Source organism: Prionailurus viverrinus, chromosome X (genome assembly GCF_022837055.1).
Source record: "Prionailurus viverrinus isolate Anna chromosome X, UM_Priviv_1.0, whole genome shotgun sequence".
In the NCBI taxonomy this organism is placed as follows: domain Eukaryota; kingdom Metazoa; phylum Chordata; class Mammalia; order Carnivora; family Felidae; genus Prionailurus; species Prionailurus viverrinus.
In genome coordinates this window covers 37774400-37788741 of record NC_062579.1, presented here as the reverse complement: position 1 = coordinate 37788741, position 14342 = coordinate 37774400, and the positions used below count along the sequence as shown (strand labels likewise).

Sequence of the window (14342 nt, the reverse complement as noted above, 5' to 3'; positions counted from 1 at the left end):
GCCTTGTCACCTCAGTGGAGGAAGAACCAAGCCTAGAATGTGGACTTTGGAGGCCTCAGGCCTATCGGGCATAGGAAATTGCAGTGGTGGCTCATGGCCTCACTCCTTATGGTGGGATACACTGGAGTTTGGGGCCAAGGCCCCAGCTAATAATAAAGGGACGCTATGGTTTGTTTTATCCTCTGAGCATAGATTTCCCTCGGGAGACCCCCTGGAAGCGGGGCATCGGGGCCGGATTCAGGTTCTGCCGTACCCTGGCCAAACACATCCTGAACCGTATTGATCTCATCCTTTAGGGTACCCCCACTTACCAATCTCAAACGGGCGACCCTAAACAAATGAGGTGCTAGGCCTAACTTTTGATCTCTTTGTCTGGCAAAACGGGACCGATAACACAGCCTTCATATATTTGATGTGAAGGCCAAGCGGCTTAAAGTATGCAAAGTCCTGAACGCAGTGCCCGGCCGTCATAGCAGGTGCTCGATAAACAGCTGCAATTATTTTTACTATTGTTAACATTGCTGAGCGGTACCGTGCGATGGTTAAGAGCATGGGTTTTGGAGTTAATCTGCTCTCTCTGACCTTGTCTAGACTATGCTCCTAGCACCTGTTTGACCACAGTCAACTTAGCTAACCTCCGTAAGCTTCAGTGTCCTCGATCATAAAAATAGAGATTTGTAGGGGCGCCTGGATGAGTTAGTCGGTTAAGCCTCCGACTTCGGCTCAGGTCATGATCTCATGGCTTGTGGGTTCGAGCCCCGCGCCGGGCTCTGTGCTGACAGCTCATAGCCTTGGAGCCTGCTTCGGATTCTGTGTCTCCCTCTCTGTCTGCCACTCCCCTTATCACTGCTTCTCTCTGTCTCTGTCTCTCTCTCTCTCAAATATAAATACACATTAAAAATTAAAAAGAAATATTTCTGCCCCTTCAAATAAGGTGGGAGGTGCCTCGTCACATACAATTGAGGTGGGGGAGAGGGCAGGGGGAACGCAACATTATCCCATAAAAATGCCCCTTTTTATCACAATTTTTAAAAATTCACTCCTAGAAATGAGTTTTATGAGGGTGAAGGAAGGGCACTAGAACATTCTGAGCATCTATTTACTATATATACCACGGTTTACCATTTTCCTTATACAGCTGACCCTTGAACAATGTAGGGGTCAAGGGTGCCGGCCCCCCCATCCGGTATAACTTTTGACTCCCCCCCGCCCCAACCTTAACTGCCAATAGCTTTCCTGTTGACCGGAAGCCTTACTGTGGTAACAAACAGTCGATCAGCACATTTTGTATGTTCTGTGTATTATATACTATATTCTTACAACAAAGGAAGCTAGAGAAAAGAACATTTTAAGGGAGAGAAAATACATGTACAGTACCGTACTGTATTTATCGAAAAAAAAAAATCTGCGGAGGAGTGGATCTGCACAGTTCAAAGCCATGTTGTTGAAGGGTCACCTGTATTTAACGTCATTATAACAATACTCAGGACAGCACCTATACGTAGTCCTGTCAGATTCACTATGAGGAATGCCATATACGCCTCAAAAACGCTGCCCCATTGCCATATAGCCTTCAATCATTTATTTCGCTTTACAAGTACATGTCAACACCAAACGATTTAGAATAAAATACACTTGAGCAAAGATGTATAAAGGCGGTCAGCGCATTTTTTTTTTTTTTCATCTCAAGCTGAGCCCTGGTTCAAGCTACAAAACCTCTGACTTTTCCAACCTGAGCCTCGCATTTATGCAGGTGTTCTGTTTTCTCTTTTATCACCTTGACAACAGGAACAGGAAGGGAGTGATCATATGCCATCTGAATCCTGGTCTACACCGACTAAATGCAAAGAAACACTTTCTCCCTAGGAAATGACAGCGAAGTCTCATATGAAGACATCATTATTTTCTACTGAGGAAACAGAAAGAAAAACCACTTAAAGTAAATAAAGGGTAGCGTGGGCGCTTAGGCTTTTACTTTTCTTTCAAATTTTACATCTATAATTAAGCCTTTGTTCCAGGAAAGAAGTAAAAGTCGTTGTCACCGCCATATTTCGCGCCCCCCACCCCCAGATTTATAGCAACACTGAACACTTCCCTGGACAGTCCTGCCCGTGTTTTATTGACGGTGGCCACAAGCTCATCCCTGAACACAAGAAGTGGGAAGATGTCAAGAAATAAAGAGGGAGGGTAACAGATCTGAGACTGACTAGCTTTCCTCCATAAACCCAAAGCAAGCAGCTTTTTTTTTTTCCCCAACTCAGCCCCAACATCTACAAATCACTAAGGCTTTTTTTTTTTTTGCAACTTATTTCCTAATTGAATAAAACAAATTGGAATATGAATACACAGCGGAAGAAATTTTCAGTCAGAAACTGATGCGCTCTTATCTCTGTTTCCAGCAAATTCCCCTGAAGCTCTCGAAGCTTCCGTGGAGCCTGAAGTGGGCAGACACCGGGGTTTACTATTATAACACAGAGCGGCGGTGGGGAGGGGCGGGGGGTGTAGATATAGAAAAAAATGGTGTTTGTTCCAAAGGCAATCGAGGAGAGGAGAGTAAACCACTGGATTGTGTCATTCAATTAAAAACATTTATTGAATTATAGATCATATTACTGGCCCCTACGCTGCTCTCTAGGAACGCAAAGATTTCTAAGCCTTGATTCCAGCGCTTGACGAACTAGTGGTCTAGGACAGAGCTTCTCAAACCTGAATGTGCGTATGAATCCCCGGAACATTGTTAAAACGTAGAAACTTATTCGACAGATCTGCAGCGGGGCCTGAGATTCCCACCAGCTCTAGGTGATGCAGGTGAGGCTGGTCCACAGATCGCACTTTGAATGCGAGGGAAAAGTGGGTAAGGAAATAGAATAAAGTGTTACAGGTACTCGGAAATCTATTTAGAGTACTGTGTGAGCACTGAGGAGGAAATGAGAGTTCAAAGAGGCATCATATAGGAGAAGACAGGTGAGTTGAGACTCGTTTTCCCGGTGATCTGGGGGGAAAGTCAAGGGATTTAGTTGCTGTAGTTCAGCGATTAAACTTTTTTTAAAAATTTTTTTTAGTTTATTTATTTTGAGAGAGAGAGAGCACAGCAGGGGAGGGGCAGAGAGAAGGAGGTACAGAATCCCAAGCAGGCTCCGTTCTGTCAGCACAGAGCCCGATGCGGGGCTGGAACCCACGAACTCAGAGATCATGACCTGAGCTGAGATCGAGAGTAGCGGGCTCAACCACTGAGCCACCCAGGTGCCCCAGTGATTAAACTTTCTAAATATTTTTTAGCATTTAGTTTTTGTTGAGAGACAGAGTGCAAGCAGGGGAGGGGCAGAGAAAGAGAGAGAGGGAGACACAGAATCGGAAGCAGGCTCCAGGCTTCGAGCTGTCAGCACAGAGCCAGACGCGGGGCTTGAACTCACAAACCGTGAGATCATGACCTGAGCTGAAGTCGGACGCTCAACCGACTGAGCCACCCAGGCGCCCCCAGTGATTGTACTTTCTGACCCTCGACTTTCTCATCTGCAAGATAAGGGACTGAAAATGTCCATATCCTTCAAAGGACTAAAACCAGATGACTCTAGTGAGATAAACTTTAAAATCGCTTAACATAGGATCTCTTTGGAAGTTAGGGTGAAATAGTATAAAAGGTTTGATTATTTACTTATTTATTTAATAAAGGCAAAAACTTTATTATTTTTAAAATATTCTTTTTTTAATGTTTATTTTTGAGAGAGAGACAGAATCCCAAGCAGGCTCTGTGCCGTCAGCACAGAGCCTGATGCAGGGCCCGAACCCTCGAACCATGAGATCACAATCTGAGCCGAAAGCAAGAGTCGGCGCCTAACCGACTGAGCCACCCGGGCGCCCCAAGGCAAGGAGCTTTATTAACCCTTTTTCAAACTTTATTTCCAGGTTTCTTCAGCTTAACTAGCAGCAAAGAATGAATGGAGTACAAGCCCAGACTGAAAAGAGCGGAAGTGTTCAAGGGGCTTGGGCTTAAAAATAGGAGAGATACAGGGTTGATCACATCTATGAACAAAATGTTAATAAGCAGCCATTATAGAAAATAGCGGCTCCCAGAACTTGCTCAAGTCGTATCTTCTTCAGCAGTTGACTCCATTCAGGGTGCTTCGTTCTCAGAAGCCTCATCACAATTCCCCATAACTTGATCTTGGGGAATCTTTAACTTGGCTTGTGAACATATTTACCTTTTCAATATGGTATTGTTTACCCCTGACTCCTTTAAGGAGAGCTGAAGGTTTTTTCATCTGCTTTTAGCTGTTCTTTTTAAATTTTTTTTAATGTTTATTTTCGACAGAGCATGAGTGGGGATGGATGGAGCAGAGAGAGAGGGAGACATAGAATCTGAAGAAAGCTCCAGGCTCTGAGCTGTCAGCACAGAGCCTGACGCGGGGGCTTGAACCCATGAACCGCGAGATCATGACCTGAGCCGAAGTCGGATGCTTAACCGACTGAGCCACCCAGGTGGCCCTGTTTATTTTAGAGAGCAGGGGGAGGGGCAGAAGGAGAAACAGAGAATCTCAGGCAGGCTCCGTGATCAGCGTGGAGCCCGAGGCTGGGTTCGCTGTCACCACCTCGAGATCATGACCTGAGCAGGAAATCAAGAGTCAGACGCTTAACTGACACCCAGGTGGCCCTGTTGTAGCTGTTGTATGAACCATCTTCTTTGGGCGAGCGGTTGCTTTCCCACCAATGCGCACTGTGCCTGGAGTTAGGCGAGTTTCTCCTGGTTCTTGATGGTTTCTTTCATCTCGATGGAGTGGAACGAGGGCTGTGAAGGGGACTAGGGTTGGTGTTCAGGGGGTCTCAGGCGGACCAGCTGGGGTTAGGTGTACATACATAGGGACAACTATAAAAGGTTTTTTGTTTTTTGTGTGTGTTTTTTTTTTGGTTATTTATCTTGAGAGAAAGCACGAGCAGGGGAGGGGTAGAGAGAGAGGGAGAGAGAATACTGAAAAGGCTCCGCACTGTCAGTGAGGAGCCCGACACGGGGCTTGATCTCGCTACCGTGAGATCATGACCTGAGCCAAAATCAAGAGTTGGCTGCTTAACTGAGTCACCCAGGCGCCCCAAAAGGTTTTATTAATGAGCCTGACAAATTGACCTACATTTGACAAATGTAGGTACGTCAACCATAAGAAAACAGCACTTAGGGGGCACCTGGGTGGCTCAGTCTGTTACGCATCCAACTCTGGATCATGATCTCGCACTTCGTGGGTTCAAGCCTGGCACATCGGGCTCTGTGCTGACAGCTCAGAGCCTGGAGCCTGATTTGGATTCTGTGTCTCCCTCTCACTCTGCCCCTCCCCTGCTCGAACTCTCTCTCTCTCTCTCTCAACAATAAATAAATGTTAAAAAAAAAAAAAGAGGGGGGCCTGGGTGGCTCAGTCAGTTGGGTGTCGGACTTCAGCTCAGGTCATGATCTCGTGGTCGGTGGGTTCGAGCCCCACGTCAGGCTCTGTGCTGACAGCTCGGAGCCTGGAGCCTGCTTCGGATTCAGTGTCTCCCTCTCTCACTGACCCTTCCCAGCTCATGCTCTCTCTCTCTCAAAAATTAAAAAAAAAATACAAATTAAAAAAAAATAAAAAAGCAAAGGAAAAAACAAAACAGCACTTAAGTCTTAACAGCCTCTTATACATGTTTTCTCCTATTCAGTCGCTCATTTGTAGGTGGGTGTATGGCTACCCAGCTGAACTACTTGAACACCATTCTCGCTTTATGAATACTTACCATTCATAAAGTATGTCTTCTTTCCCAGGTACACTTTATGAACATCATTTAATTACTTGTCATACCACTTGCCGGCTACCTCTCAGTAGTATGATTACAAGTGCACCACATTAAACTTCAGTGGGGAAGGCAGGACCCCACTGGGCGGGGGGCGGGGGGGAATCAGAACCCAAGTGCCAAGGCTGGGACTTCGCCGACCTGTGCTCCTGCCCCCCTCGCCACCTACTTATACGTGAGCACCTGCCCTCACCAGGAAAGCCCCCAAACAATGGAAAAGGAAGAGATTGCTTTTCTGATCATCTTGCTGGAGTTTGCCACTAAAAGCCAAAATGTCAAGAGAGAAGTACGTAGTTTAAAGGCTTACTGTGTAAGACTGATTGCCAACCCCTCCAACACGATCTACCAGAGAAGAAAACCCAAGTCAACAGTGAATGACTCCATTTTTAGAACAAAAAGGTTTTCATTACTAAAATTCAAATGTTTTAGTGTCATGCTTTTAAAGGATAAATTAGTTTCTAGAATGGATTTTGAAGGAGTAATCATACCCTAATGACAGTATCGTTTCTTCCTATAGGGAACACAGTTAAATACGTCCCTTTTTTTAAAAAAAAAATTTTAATGCTTACTTTTGAGAGAGAGAGATAGAGCATGAGTGGGGGAGGGGCAGAGAGAGAGACACACACACACACAGAATCCGAAGCAGGCTCCGGCCTCTCAGCTGTCAGCACAGAGCCTGATGTGGGGCTTGAACTCATGAACAGTGCCATCGTGACCCGAGCTGAAGTCAGACGCTTAACCAACTGAGCCACTCAGGCGCCCCTAAATATGTCCCTTTTAAATGAGAAAAATAAGATCTAAACGCCACGCAGCGAGAATTATCCAATAAATAGGAAGGAATTTTTCTATTGTCTTGTACATTTCTGTCTCCCCCCCCCCCCATGTTTTAAATGCACATGGAGAAGCTTCATACATAGAAAAAAATGTTATTTTAAAAACTAACCAATCTACAGTTTCAGTACTTTATGGGCTCGGGGGCAGGGGGAGGGGGGAGAGGTTGAGTACAAAAAGCTAGTAAATCTGGTAGTAATTTTTTTAATGTTTGTTTATTTTTGAGAGACAGAGAGAGACAGAGCATGAGTAGGGGAGGGGCAGAGAGAGAAGGAGACACAGAATCGGAAACAGGCTCCAGGCTCCAAGGCATCAGCACAGAGCCTGACGCGGGGCTCGAACTCACCAGCCATGAGGTCATGACCTGAGCCGAAGTCGGATGCTTAACCGACTGAACCACCCAGGCACCCCAATCTGGTAGTAATTTAAAAATAAGGTCCATTTGTATAAACCTGAAAGAAATTATATCACAAACAATTCATTATTTTCTTAAATATGAAAGAGAGAAATGCCTAATCTTAGTAGATATTGAATCATAAGAAAATGTATCTTTTAACAAAGGAAACATTATATTGGGAATTCCTGAGATTAAAACAAGTTTTCTGCTTCCTTTGCATTTCTCTAGAGTGCTTTGTGTATACACACACACACACACACACACACACACACACACGGCACACAGCTTGTTTCTCATTAGCATAAGACAGAGATTAGACCAGTCTATTTTACCTTTATCATTAAAAAATATGTGCCATGGTCACATCTTGGCACACATACAAGTAAATATATGTTTTAGAAGTGCACTTGAAAAATTAGTGTTAAGGCATTTTCATTTTATAATTTTTAAAGAAAGTAAACGCTACCCCCCCAACGTGGGGCTTGTATTCACGACCGTGAGATCAAGAGTCGCACACTCTACCGACTGAGCCAGCCAGGCACCCCAGCCATTTTCATTTTAACAACGTTTATTACAAATCACATTTTATAAACACTAGGCATAAATTACATACAAAAGCTAGGCAGAAATATACAGAAGCCAAAACAGCAGTACTGATCACACAAGAGAAATGAGCTAATATAACGTTTAAACATGTATAACTTAATAAAATTACTAATTTTTCATTGCTAATAAATGTTCATGAATTCAAAACCTATTCACAAATTAAATGTAGGATAATTACTATCAGAGTTTAGAATTATAGAAAGAACAACCATAGCACGACTTATTTTTAAAAACCTTTTCAAACATTCAGAAGTCAAATGACTGTCCTTAAAGACAAATGAAGCTTACTTAGGTAAAAGCTCTCATCCAACTGAAGAATATAAAATTTTAGGCTTTGGTTAATAGATCCTAAATTTAGTGGATATTTTAAAATTCACATCTCCCTTACATGTTATATTCCTGAGGGTTTTGTGGTTTTTTTTGCCAAAATGCCATAGATAAAGAACTCAGCTTACAGCTTTGCGTAACGTTGTGTGATTTTTTTTTTTTTTTCACGTCACATGGGTCATGTGCCGAGGTCATAGCAGGATTGGAGGGAGGCACATGTCACACAGCGGCATGAATACCTAATCATCATGCTTATGGACTACAAAAGAATCTTTCTGGATTATATTTTTGAAAAACAAAAAGTACTGCAATCATTTTAAAGTGTGAGTAATGGGGTTGAATAATGATTGCCATTTAATTAATGATCAGAAGGAATATGATTAATTTAGCCTAACTACGGGAAAAGTTAATGCCCTCTGACCACTAATTGCAAAGCTTATTTGTGAATTATGAGCGAAATGATGTTAAACCTGTCACCAATTCTTATTTGCATCTTATGAAATCATTCTGATTTAAGGAGAGGTTGAGTAGGTAGTATAGAATGCTCTTACAAAAGACCAAAATGACACAATGCTACGGCTACCACGAGGCCAGACATAGGGGAGGTGGTCAATATTATTAATTAAAAAATTTTTTTTAATGTTTATGTATTTCTGAGACAGAGAGAGACAGAGCATGAGTGGGGGAGGGGCAGAGAGCGAGGGAGACACAGAATCCGAAGCAGGCTCAGGGCTCCGAGCTGTCAGCACAGAGCCCGACGCGGGGCTCGAACTCACAAACCGGGAGATCGTGACCCAAGCCGAAGTCGGTCGCTCAACTGACTGAGCCACCCAGGCGCCCCTCAATATTATTAAAGTGAAAAGTCTTTGCGTTATTTCTGAACATCCACACACAGTTCAATGTAGTAGTTATAAATTAATCTGCAAGTATCCAAAAGCAGTTAACACACGAAAGTATATTTTTAGTAACAATCATAAGAGGCATTTTTAATAAGTGGCTATGTTCAGTCTTGGTTTACCAAAATAGATTTAAATTTAAGGTTCGTTTTAAAAATAGAGCTATGAAAGCTAATTTCCTATTAGCTGCTAAATAAATGTGGTGTGCATGGCAGGCTCAGCCCCTTCTCTGCAGGTCACCCCATCAACATCTTCTGAACTGATCACTTCAGATTACGGCAAACTCCTCACCGCCAGGTTTCCCCCGGAGACTGAATCGGTGTATCTGGGGACTGGGCCCAGGAACGTGGGTTTTTAAACCCGCAGCTCTCCCCTACCTCCTGGGAAATTATTACGGTCAGGTTGATTTGGAAAATAGTGCTTTAAAGCAGTCGAAGGAATTTCGTCATACGTGAACAGAACTTGGTGAGCGGTGTATCTACTGGCCATCAAATTGGTCTAGTTTTTTAATAACCTGCATAGCTTTTCATCGTGACTAAGCATTTCGTACCTGAATGTCACAAGGTTTCGTTCTCATCCTTCTGATAACCCACACAGGCAGGTGATTTCGCCTTTCTGAAAACTGCCGGTGACGGGGTTCCTGTGCTTTTAGTGTTGCATATACCTTTTCTCACCAAGAAGCAGAAGAGGGTATCTAGCAGTTGTAGTAAAAAAACGACACGGCGTGGAATTTATTCAGATAATCATACTGCTCACAAAGTAGTCTTTAAACAGCTATACCAACATCAGTTAGTAGAGTTAATTGCAAAACTGGTCATCAAATACCTATTTGTTAAAAAAAATTCAATTTACAAAGCATTATCTCAGTTCCGCGTACAAAATCTCATTTGCCGTATTATGCAACCAGGAAGCAATTATTTAACCGAATATGAATACGTGAAAACAAGTGTGCAGAGGTTCATTCTAATCGATCAGCTAGTAACAAATCTCTCTAAATTAAAGAAGAAAAGAAGCAATGGAATGTATTCTCAAACGATAGTATGGAGCACTGAGAAAAGTTTAAATTCTTAGGGATTTGAAAGAATATCTAATTAGGATTAAAATGATGAACTGCTAGCCACTTCTATGTCCTAATGACAGTATCCTCAGCAGAGAAACAAAACTGCAAGCTTACTGAAGTGGGCCAAGTAGTTTTTAAGCTGATGAAAACTACTTAACTTAAAATGAACTTGTTGTTGTTGTTACTTTTAGTAGGCTCCACGCCCAGTGCGGGGTTTGAACTCACGACCCTGAGATCAAGACCCGCACGCTCTACCGACTGAGCCAGCCAGGCGCCCCCAAAACGAACTGTTTTCGAACCTGAAGTAAATAATGCAGTATTCAACAGTTTATTTAAAAATACGCTTTGACAGTTTTAACGTTAGTAAAAACCGCTAACACACAATTTAAAAAGGGCTTAATATCAAGTCCTTGGTTCCATGTTGCACTTCATATTCCCATTTGTATGTCAGCGAAGTTGTAGAAGCTGTCTACGTCTCCAGACGCTGTCTCCTTGCTTTCGGATACAAACATCTATTTTAAATACAAAAGAAGCAAAAAAATAAATACCAGTAATCCCCAAATTCCAAAGCCCACGTCATCTGCAGAACAAGCTTGCTATTAAAAGAAATTCAAGTACATCATCTATAATATTTAACCAGTATTCTGTAGAATCCATAGAACATAGTTTCAGCAGTTATAATGCACACTGAACTCTTTTAAAAGCATTTTACGGTATAATTAAGGTCTTTGCTTTCATAATACTTCAGTTGTACTTTATCACTCTTGGGATGTTACTGTTTTGTAAATATCCAACAGTCAATGTTGTGAAAGCCACTGAATAAAGAGGCTTAAAGAACTTTTTTAAAAAAATGTTCATTTATTTTGAAAGAGCGGGAGCGGGGGAGGAGCATCGAGAAAGAGAGAGAGAGAGAGATGGTGTGCGTGCACACGCCCTCATGTGCATGACCAAGGGAGGGGCAGAGAGATAGAGGGAGAGAGTCCCGAGCAGGCTCCATGCTGTCAGCACAGAGCCCGATGCAGGGCTTGACCCCACGAACCGTGAGACCATGATCTGAGCTGAAATCAAGAGCTGGTCGGTCAACCAACTGAGCCGCCCAGGCGCCCCTATTTAAAGAACTCTTAGTTTCTTTTCTTTCCTGAGAACAAATTCAACATGCTAAAGAGCAAAACTTGAGATTATCTTTCTGAAAGCTGCTAAAGATATATTACTAATTTTGAATAACATATTTTCTAAACATCAGTAGAGCAGTACTCAGTAGAACCCTTCAAAACTCGTTTTTACAAATGTCAGCCAGGAATTAGAGGAGACCCGGGTTCTAGTCTAGCTTCCTCACAGACTAGCTGTATGAGGCTGACAATTCAATAAACCTCTCTGCGCTCACGTTCTACACCTGTAAAATGGAAACGTTGGATTAGATTATCTCTGACTCATTCAGATCTAAAACCTCCAAATCATATAACCATTTTCTCCATTTTCTTCTATTCAACCTAATTACATCTACCCTTCCCCTTAGGACTGTCGTGGTGATAAAATGAGACAAAAGACAATGTTCTTTAAATTATGCAAGTTCAAGAAACTATATGCCATGGGGGCGCCTGGGTGGCTCAGTCAGTCAAGCATCTGACTTCGGCTCAGGTCATGATCTCACGGTTTGTGAGTTCGAGCCCCGTGTCAGGCTCCGTGCTGACAGCTCAGAGCCTGGCGCCTGCTTTGGATTCTGTGTCTCCCTCTCTCTCTGCCCCTCCCCTGCTCACACTGTCTCTCAATAATAAACAAATGTTAAAAAAACTGCTAAAAAATTTTTTTTAAAAAAGAGACTATAAGCCAGATCAGACAACAAAGCCAAAAATTTCATCTCAGATATTTCTTAAAAAATAATTATATCAGCACTCATTTAATATTCTTATATGTTTGGTCTTTGAGTTCTATTAAGTTACTAAGTCTGAAATCCTTAGCTGCAGCAACCTCATCAACATATCTAGAAACTACCTACCCGTAATGATTTCTAGATATAGCTGAGATTCAATGTTTGATGGAGAATTACTGAAGCAAATCAAAATGAACAGTAAGCAACAGGCTCATCTGTCCAAAGTATATATAATCTTAGAAACGGAACATTTTTCAGCGTATCATGAGTTTTCCAAAAAGGAAGGACTTAGACATTTAATGAGATTTTTTTACATTAGAAACTCATGTATTATTGAAGGTCTTGAAATTAGTAGATTCTTATTTTGTAAACTTTTAAGCTATTACAATTTTAATTTGGCAAGGAACAGCCAAAGCTTGGCTCCCAATTATTCACCACAGAGTCTAAAAAATCATGATCTGCCGTTTTTTTTTAAACGCATTTAAAAAAAAAAAAGCACTATTTGACCATGAGGAAAAGGAAATGAAATGAAAGGTGTGACTGAAATAGAAACAGTCAATAAAGGGGCGCCTGGGTGGCTCAGTCAGTTGAGCGTCCGACTTTGGCTCAGGTCATGATCTCATGGTTCGTGAGTTTGAGCCCCACGTCGGGCTCTGTGCTGACAGCTTGGGGCCTGGAACTTCCTTCGGATTCTGTGTCTCCCTCTCTGTCTCTGCTCCTCCCCTGCTCACACTCTGTCTCTCTCTCAAAAATAAATAAAGGAAAAAAAAAAAGAAACAGTCGATAAAATCTTGTACCTTGGTCCCGTTGAATATCTCGTTGACAATAAGGTGACACCCTTCTACAGCACCATCTCCACTGAACTCCAAGGCAATAACAGGACCTAGAAGAAAACCCAAGACGTGTTGTCTGAACAGGAATACAAATCTATTTATTTTTTTAAGTTTATTTATTTGAGGGAGAGAGAACGCAGGCACGCACGCGCACACACACACACCTGCAAACGGGAGGGGCAAAGAGGGAGAGAGAGAATCCCAAGCAGGCTCCACGCTCAGTGCTCAGCGGGAGCCCGAGGTGAGGCTCAATCTCACAAACCGTGAGATCATGACCTGAGCCGAAACCAAGAGTCAGATGCTTAACCGACTGAGCCACCCGGGCACCCCTAAAATGAATCTTTTTCTTCTTTATATTGTGAAGACTCCCCAGCCTCTTCCTTGGGGGTAAGAGAAGAGGAAGAAGGAAGTAGACAGAGGGGCCATATCACTTCAGCTACTTCTTCCAACTGTAATCATAAGGCAGACTGACAGGGTCTCATCACACGATGGGTAGCTTCGGTGCTCTTACAGGACCAGGGTCACATTTTTAAGTGCTGTAGGTAGTCTGGCTTTTCTGGTTTTCATTCTTCTAGGAAAACCACAAAAAGCCCACTCTTTTAGCAGCACACAAAAGGGTTGATGACAAATATGATCAAAAGCAATCCAGGTCCCCACGAGTCGGCTTTGCCAGGCAGCCGGCCTGGCTTCCAACGCTCCTACTTACCGGCCACGTCGTGGGCCACCAATAAATGACTCTAGGCCAAGTAGGAATTGAGACCAGGCACCAAAAGGAATGACCACCTGAAAGTGCTTTTCTAGAACCAAAGACTCCCAGTTTTCATTCCGTGAATAGAGCAGTTGTGCCTCCTTGCCCTTGCGTTCATTTGAATACTTTGAAATCACCTGCACTTTAAGTTCTAGCGTCAAGATTTATGATTCAGTTTGGCTTGGATTTAAATGTAGCACTGAACTACTGGTATCAAATTATGGGCCAAGGTGGCCATGAGTTAGCCAAGCAAAATGTGTCCTCTGATTCAATTTGTATTTATTCACTTATCACTACGTTCCCTGGTAGAGTGGCTTTTCAACTCCTAAGTACTGGATATGTCCTAACCTCCAGAAAATTGTAAGTTTCTTAAAAAAAGGACATACACCCATTAAACAAATATGGGGCAAAGGAGACCAATGAAGTACTAAGCCATGAAATACTGAGCTGAACGTAGGCATGTGCCATAAGACAAGACACAGGAACAAGGAGAAAGATCACAGCGCCCTGGGCTTGTGACTGAATACAAACAACGGACACAGAAACGGCACAACGTCTAAATGTAAACTGCACGATTAGATACAGAGGACAAAGTATGGGTTTTTCGGCATCACAGTGTATAGATCAAGATAGGTGCTACATACAGAAAAGAAGGTTAAGTGGGGAACGTCTGCTCAGAAAAATGCATGGTTCTCTGTCAGGGGCAAGAAATGGAGACGATTAACCTGGAATATCTTGTTGAACCGAAAAGCAAGGAGACTATCAAAGGTCAATACGGTTGTACCAAAAGGACACCGGAGCCAGCCTGAAGGGGCTCCCAGTTGCCAAAGATGGGACACTGTCACAGAAGGAATAATGACTGCAATTTGTATTAAAACATACTGAATATAGAAACAGTCAGGAGCTCAAAATGATATTGAGAAAAGAGAGAAAGTTCACTGGACGTCACGGTAGCTTGCTAGGGTACCGATT

General features: G+C 42.8%; 1 protein-coding gene and 1 non-coding gene across 3 annotated transcripts in view; both read right to left on the bottom strand.

Moving 5' to 3' along the window:
- Positions 1–8130: 8130 nt before the first annotated feature.
- On the bottom strand, positions 8131–8234 carry LOC125158045 (small nucleolar RNA U13). The gene has a single exon (XR_007149169.1). It is a non-coding gene; the product is annotated as a small nucleolar RNA U13 (small nucleolar RNA).
- Positions 8235–8254: 20 nt separating this feature from the next.
- RP2 (RP2 activator of ARL3 GTPase) overlaps positions 8255–14342 on the bottom strand; it is a 64689-nt gene continuing 58601 nt past the window's right edge. For both annotated transcript variants that reach the window (XM_047844687.1, XM_047844686.1), the window contains 2 exons: positions 12587–12672; positions 8255–10431 (listed from right to left, as the gene is read on the bottom strand). In XM_047844687.1, the coding sequence (XP_047700643.1) occupies positions 10348–10431; positions 12587–12672 (170 nt within the window). In that variant the 3' untranslated portion in view covers positions 8255–10347. The remainder of the gene's footprint in view (positions 10432–12586; positions 12673–14342) is intronic.